At 33.8% G+C, this 7,525-nt stretch overlaps 1 protein-coding gene across 1 annotated transcript; it reads right to left on the bottom strand.

The window, feature by feature from the left end:
• Nucleotides 1-4,544: 4,544 nt before the first annotated feature.
• On the bottom strand, nt 4,545-7,282 carry LOC132166164 (UPSTREAM OF FLC protein (DUF966)). Its single transcript, XM_059576938.2, has 5 exons — nt 6,907-7,282; nt 6,754-6,823; nt 6,562-6,674; nt 5,720-6,467; nt 4,545-4,950 (listed from the first exon to the last, which is right to left on the bottom strand). The coding sequence occupies exons 1-5, from the start codon at nt 7,109-7,111 to the stop codon at nt 4,827-4,829; spliced, it is 1,260 nt and encodes a 419-aa protein (XP_059432921.2). The 5' UTR covers nt 7,112-7,282; the 3' UTR covers nt 4,545-4,826.
• Nucleotides 7,283-7,525: the final 243 nt, after the last annotated feature.

Raw genomic sequence — 7,525 nt, 5'->3', positions numbered from 1 at the left:
GGCTTCAGCCAAAAGAAAACACTCCTCACTAGCAAATGATGGTGAAGATGAAGAATTAGGTAGAGAGGGATATTATAGTGAAGGGGTAGGGAGGAACTGGTGCTTAAGATATATCTAGTGGTGGTAGATCCATCACATGCCAGCAATTGAAACAAAGCGGGTCTTTCGGGCTTGGCTTTGTTTCTCTACATTTTTCTCATCAATTCCTTGTCGGTGCCATGCATACTTCCTTTTTATTAAAAACATGCAACTCAATAAAAAATAAATAAATACACCTTTTTTTTTTTTTAAAATGAAATAACTATATGAACTACAAATCTTAATTAACTAAGATAAAGCAAGAGAAAATAAAATAAAAAGTAATGTTATTTAGTAGACTGTCTTTGTTTTTTACAAAATTTGATTTTAAGGTTGATTTTTACTCTCACATCATCGAGTTATATAGAAATAGCATTTACTCTAAAATAAAACTCTACCCATAGCTAAGATTTAGAGTGTACGTAGCTGATTCTACATGAATAGTTGTGTATGTTCATCAATTGTTTTCGAGAATTCGAAATTAATATCACTATTAGAAATTTTTGTTAGAAAATATATTTCCTATATTAAAAGGAAATGAAATATATTAAAATGATATTGTACGGTACTTATCTTCTATAAGAGTGATTGTAATCAGGTTTGATGGTAATCGAATCAATCAGATTTGGTTACTATACATATTTATCTCAATTTTCCTATAAATATGAGTCTTTGTATTGTAATATTATCAAGGAATAAGAGTATAATGTAGCATTTGGACTTTAAAAATGGACATAGGTCAGTAACCGAACTACATAAAATCTTTATGTCTCTTTTATTTTAATTCCGCTATTTTATATTTCTATTAGCTTTATGAATTTCTTCAGTTTTACCTTAAGAATTTGACATTATTCTAAAATATATAATAGTATATCCGTGCATGCTAGACTCTTGGGGATCTTTAAATGACATTGGCATATATTACCATCGTATACCATTTTCTTTTTCTTGCCTTCTGGATATAGATAAGAGTTGCATTTCTTTCAGAAGATTGAAGATCAATAAGTGAACATAATTAACTTTAAAGCACAACGCAGGAGATAGAGATCTTCCCAGAAAAAGAAAACTGATAAAAAATAATTAAGAATTCCCCAATCACCATTGTAATTTGGCCGTCCATTTTGTATTTAGTCAATGGGTTGCCAAGATACTTATGCTTGCATGTGCAGAAGCTAGCTTGACGGATGAGGAATATGAGAAAGATCTATTCCTGAGATGATCCATGGACAACAAAGCAGAAGTTGACTCAATTTAAGATTACCAAAAATTATAAGAGGCTTTTAATGCATGGTGTGGATCTCAAGGACAAACTCATGGAATCCAGCACAAATATTTACAGGGAAGCTAAGCATGTGACTCTTGCTGCTAACTATTCCAATTTCCAGGGTCAGAAGCCTCAAGCCATTATATAATTTTTTTGGGTAATTTCTGTTGGAATATTTTATTAATGTTTTCCTTAATAAGATATTTCTCTTTCTTGGTCACTACTCATTGTCTCTTTATAAATAGTATACAGAGTTATGTAATATTATTTGAGACCGTAAATATAGAAAATGTAGCCCATACGTCTCTCTCCGCTTCCGCTCTCCTTTCTTTCTCTTTCATATTTTATTATTATATATATTTCTACATCATCCATGGCCCTTCCCCTCCAAAACAGATTAAGGATCTACTTAATTACCTTTTTAAATTGTTTGCAATTTGTACAGGTAATATGAGAGAGCTGTTATAAAATCGCATGTTCGGGTAGGTGGTGTTAAAATATTAATTAAATGATTACATTCATATTTTCTTATCAGCTTAAGCTTTTTGGACAAATTGTAATTTAACGTGGTATCAGAGCGGAGGTCCTGAGTTCGAACCTTGTTTCCGTCAATTCACTTCAATTTCAATTAAATATTCCTACGTGTTGAGTCTTACTTATTAAAATTGGAGATTGAGCCTGCACATGAAAACAAGTGTTAAAGTATTAATTAAATTATTAAATTCATTCCACTCTCGTGATCCTCTTCATTTTTGGCATTTCATTTGAAATTGAGAAAAGCCATTTAAGCAAAATGGTGGAATCAAATTGTCTAACCTTTTAAAGTTGAGGACAATTTTATCCTAATTTTATCACCATTTTACCTAGAGTAGTATTTGTGAGAACACTGGAGTGCATGAACAGTGTGCACGCCATGTATTATTTTTTTTACTGTTTAAATAATATTTTAATAATATTTTTTTTAAAAATAATATATGAACACTAGCGTAAATACTGTTCATGCACGTTAGTATTCTCACAAACACTACCCTTTTACCTAAATGGATACTCTCAATTTCAAATGAAATTGAGAGGAATTTTTTCAATAGAATATTTTTACTTTTTAGTGTTTTCAAAACTCCTCCTCACATGTTATTGTTTGGACTCTTAAATGAAACCTTAAAGCTGCCCCTACTACACACAAAAAGGACAAAGCCAACTGGGTCATTTACTTCTTTTGTTTTGGGTCTAGATAAAGTGCATCACATGAAGATGAAGTCACCATTCGGCAGCTTTTATTTATGGGCTCGTGGTACTTTGGAAAACGGTTGGGTGCAACATATCCAATTATCAGCCAACATAACCAAAGGTCTTAATGAGCCACTCGGCAAGCCCAAAATTTAATTTAGTCTAGATGGGTTCACATGCATCACAAAAATATACGTGCAAATGAATAGTGGCCCTTTTGTTGTACCGTCAGACTTTTATTTGACTTTAATGTCTAAAGTCAACCCAGTGGGTGTGCATTTGAGACGCTTAAAAATAGGTTCCTTTGGTAATTAATTTTGTTTTGGTTTCGGTTCGATATTATAGCAAAAATTGATTACTGTGAAAAAAAAAAAGTAAAAATGTTTTTTTTTTTTTAAAGTGAAAAAAGTAAGAATGTTTGGTATGAAAAAATAAAAAATTTTTGTTTTGTAGTAATTTTTTTATTTGAATAATAATAAAACGTGATTAATGTAATGTAAAAAGCAAGATAATGTTAGAAAAATGAAATAATGGGTTGCGGTTGCCTTTGCCAAAACCATTTAACAAACAGACCCAATACATTTAATACTTAAAAAATTTGTTAGAAAAAAAAAAAAAAAAAAAAAAAAGAGTACCCGTTTGGTAAAAAAAATTGAAAGCGCTTTTAAGGGTAAAAAAAGCCTAAAAATAACCAAAACGCACAAAAGCTTAAAAGTGAAAATTTTGCCAAAAGCGTTTTTTGACTTGAGAGCTATATTTTTCGAACAGGGTCTCAAACATGCTCTTAAAACTTGTTTTACATTGTGTTAGAAAGTTTAAAAAGTATTTTTAGTACTTAAAAACCCGAGCCAATCAAAAGCTGGCATGATTAGTAAAAAAATTTAAAAGTACTTTTTCGATTTTTTTACTCTAAAAAGGAGTAGAGATTTTCAGTTGCCAAATTGAATCAGCCAAGTGTCTGCCATTTTTTTTTTTTTTTCCTCAATTGAAGAGGAAAGAGGTTACAAGGAAAAAACGCCTTTCAAATTTAAAACCGAGAATCATTGATCAAATTATATATCAAATTCACTGGCCTCCATGAATCACTGATCATAAATTCATATCAGCAAAAGTATATAAAACCGAGATAGCGTTTTGAGGCATTAGCACCAAATTTAGGATGATCAAGTCATTTTAGGGTGATACCATCTTTAAAGGGTTAACCTTCCACTCCCTAGGTTTTAGTTTTGAATCCAGAAATGAGTTTTAAGACATTAGAACCAAAATATTAGCTCATGAAAATTTAGCTAATATTACTCAAATATCTCAAAATACAACCCAAAAAACTTTTTCTCATGGAAATTTTATCAAACATATAGAATGCAAAAACATAAACATAAACACCAATGATGAAAAAAAACAACAACAAAAACTTTTTTCTCATATAAACGTGTTATATATATATATATATATATATCAACATAATTTTCATTTCTGTTTTTGTTTTTTGATTTTTTTTTTTTTAATTTTTTAAAGGTAGCCATGTCAGCATTTGGATGATGTTGAGCTGCTTCTAGGATGCCGAGTAGCACGACTCCTAAAAATGATCAAAATACACCTTTAACTTAAAAATTCTATTTTTCAAACAAAATTTGAGGCTCTTACAAACTAGGTTATAAATGCTAAATATAACCATCTAGGCTTCTTAAAACATGAACAAAAATAGCACAAAAATTTGTGCAACTGAAACTCACGTGTCTAATTTTCACCAATTTTGAAAGCTGAATTGCGATGTTATTAAACACTTTGAATGCGTTTTTATTAATTACATTTTAAAAGTGTTATTTTTCAAATCGCACGTTTTAAAACCGTTAAACCAATCCGACTTTTTAGTTACAAATCAGTTGGTTCGTTTATGAATTAAAGTTTAAACACTTCATGTGGTAAATTAAATTGAGTGTTGCTATGAGTGTTAGAGATAGAAACAAGAGAGGCAAAATAGAAAATAAATGTATTGAATTGTTGTGGTTTAGAATAGTGGTATTTATAATAAATAACTCGGCCCACATTAAAGCACTCAAAAACAAACAGTTGGGGACTATAATTTCTGCAACCAAACCACGGGGACAGAGAATCGGACCACCTTTTCAAACAAATTCTAACCACCCCAAAGATTTTTACCAGGTTGTAGAAACTTTTCAACAACAGCACCGACAGGTCTCATAATTATGAAAACTCAACCCCTAAACAAACCCTAATTAATACTAATAATTACAAATCATTTCTTGGCTTGTTTCATTGAAGTGAAAGATTTCTTACGAGGAAGGCATTTCCCTTTCACTGCTGCTCTTTCCCTTTTCTCTTCCTCCATTGCTTCTCCCAGCTGCCCTACCCTCTTGCTCCTGACATACAAAAAAATAGCACAATAATAAGTCACTGCAAGTTCTGCCATCTCACATCACAGAGAGGAAGGAACAAAATGAGATTTAACTGACAAGACAATGGAGGAAAAAGTAAAAGAATAGCCTGAGAGTCCTACGCTAGGTAGGATTGATTGCTGCATCCATGGACCATGATGGTGGTTAGATTTTTTATCAACTAAAAAACCAACCCATTGTTTTAAAAGTAATTCTATTGAGTTGACAGTAAAAATATATGTCATTGGATTAGCTTGATTTCTACTATTTACTCATTTATATTTATAAGATAAGAGAAACACTTTCAACTCAATAGTATTACTTTAAAACAAAAATGATGATTATAATTATGTTCTAGCTTGCTTCATGATTTGTGCTACTTAAACCTTGGCCAAAATTATATTTGAAAAGTAATGATAGTGATGATCAGCCACTTATATCATGTAGAAAGCCCCCCCAAAAAAAAAAAAAAAAAAAAATCAATTCCATTCCAAATTATCTATTTTACTTTTGGTGGCAATACTTATGATAATAGGATTTTTTTTTTCTTCATTAATATTTATGCACTATTTTTCTAAAAAAATTTACAATAAAATATTATATATTTTTTTCACTTTTTATTACAATTTAAACATATAAAAAAAATTACTTTTTTATTAAAAAAAAAAAAAATCAAAACTTTATATTTATATATTGCATCAATACTTTCTAGTGCAATAATAAAGGCAAATCCATTTTCCAAACAAGGCCTAACCTTTCTTCATTGAACGAATTGGATCTCTTCAGCACCGGCTCAGCCACAACTCGGTCCTCACTCATGGACTCAACGATGCTCCCACTGAAGTACTCCTTCTCCTCCGCCTGCAAATTCCCGAACCTTGGATTCTCAGACATGTATCTGATCATATCCTCCTCCCCCACCATCACCGCGCTCTTGCATAGAACCCCTCTGTGAAGGCTGTCACTCTTCTTCACTGCCACCGGTTGCCTCAGACTCTGCGCGCTCTTTGATTTCGCAGCCGCTGAGCCACCGCATGCAATGAGTTGGAGAAGGACCGAGTTCCGACTAGGTGCCGACTCGTTCGCAACTGGGTTGCCAGCTTCGAATCGTTTGGAGTTGTTGCCGCGCTGGCTGCCAACCGGGTCACCGTCTTCGACGACTCGTTTGGAATTGCTGTTGCTTTGGTTGGCTTTGTCAGAGTCTGTGGAGGATATTGTGGATGGCGGGGAAGACTCGTTCAGAGACAACTCGGCCGGGTTTTTCCGGATTTCGGGTTGTCGGGTCTCGTTGTCTTCGATTTCGTCGGTGGATACCCCTCTGGAGCAGCGAGACTGGGGTGTGGTGGAGCTGGTGTAGCTTATTTTTTCTCCATCTTCGAATTCTTCCCCTTCTTCGTATTCTTCAAATTCTTGGTCTAGTTGTTTTCGCTTCGAGTGATAATTTGGTTCTTGAATTTGCTGAATTTCTTGCATGTTGCTAATTTGAATCTGCTGGAATCTCTCTGCATAAAACATCAAACAATCAGCTAACAATCAGCAAAATCCCGAACACACAGTTATGAAAACGAGAAATTAATGGTTTGTTTGGAGACTGACCAGAGCAGCCTTCGACAAGTTCAGAGCCTTTAAGCACAAATTCAGCTCCTTCTGCCGGGTAGATTATGTCATTCTCTGCCAAATCGTTCCACACATACCCGCTCTTATAGCTCCTGAAAAAAGCATAACTTTTAGCCAAACTATAAACTACAAAGAAAGAACATTAACAAAGAGATAATATAAAATGTGTACCTTTTGCAAGACCAGGAATAAAGGGAGGGCATGCCTTTGCCTCTGAGCACCGTAAGCCGTTCCATTACATCTATTTCAGAAGAAAAACATAACGGTAACAAAAAGGGTAATGACAGGTAACTAAAACAGAGCAGTCAATAATTTTGGTTTTACCTCTTAAACGGAGAGGCTGATTGGGTAAATGGGTGACTTCCATGTAATGGGGATGCTCGAGATGGCCATTTCTTGAAAGGTAGTAAACAACTTGGACTTTTTTGATGGGTTTGACCCTTTGTTGCTGCTGCTGCTGCTGCTGCATCATGTAAACTTTGACCCTGTCTGGACTGGTTTCTCTGGCTCTTCTGGATCGAACGTCCATATTCTTCTTTCTCCTTCTTGGTGGTTGAGAGAAGTTGAGGAACCCCACCCACAATCCTCTTAAATTACCATATAAAAGAAAAAGGTTGGGGACAAAGAAGGGTATATGTAGGAAGAGAGACAAGGCCTCAAAAGGCGTAAAAATTACTTTGGATGCTTTTGAAAATATGGTAATGTGGAGAGAGAGAGAGAGAGAGAGAGAGAGAGTGTGATATATTTTCATTTGACTTTGGTTAGCTCTGATCCCGAATTGAGACAAAAAAAAAAAAAAAAAAAAAGAATCAAACCGCTTTGCAACCAACGTCGGAGCGCTCAACGTTCGAGGAAGTAAAAAAAAAACCTTCTTTCATATTCATTGTTCAATGCCTTTTTCATACCTTTTTTTGGAATTTAGAGTCTTGCTGCTTGCACCAGC

This window comes from Corylus avellana, chromosome 11 (assembly GCF_965113065.1).
Source record: "Corylus avellana chromosome 11, dhCorAvel1.hap1.2, whole genome shotgun sequence".
In the NCBI taxonomy this organism is placed as follows: Eukaryota; Viridiplantae; Streptophyta; class Magnoliopsida; order Fagales; family Betulaceae; genus Corylus; species Corylus avellana.
The sequence above is the reverse complement of the archived record's forward strand: the minus strand, read 5'-3'. Positions and strand labels throughout refer to the sequence as shown.

Excerpts from the sequence above, each read along its gene's own strand:
- LOC132166164 (XM_059576938.2), bottom strand. The coding sequence starts at position 7,111 with ATGGACGTTCGATCCAGAAGAGCCAGAGAAACCAGTCCAGACAGGGTC. Across the intron at positions 6,675-6,753 it reads TATTCCTGGTCTTGCAAAAG|GAGCTATAAGAGCGGGTATG; the intron begins GTACACATTTTA and ends TGCTTTTTTCAG. Across the intron at positions 4,951-5,719 it reads AATTCGTTCAATGAAGAAAG|GAGCAAGAGGGTAGGGCAGC; the intron begins GTTAGGCCTTGT and ends TTTGTATGTCAG.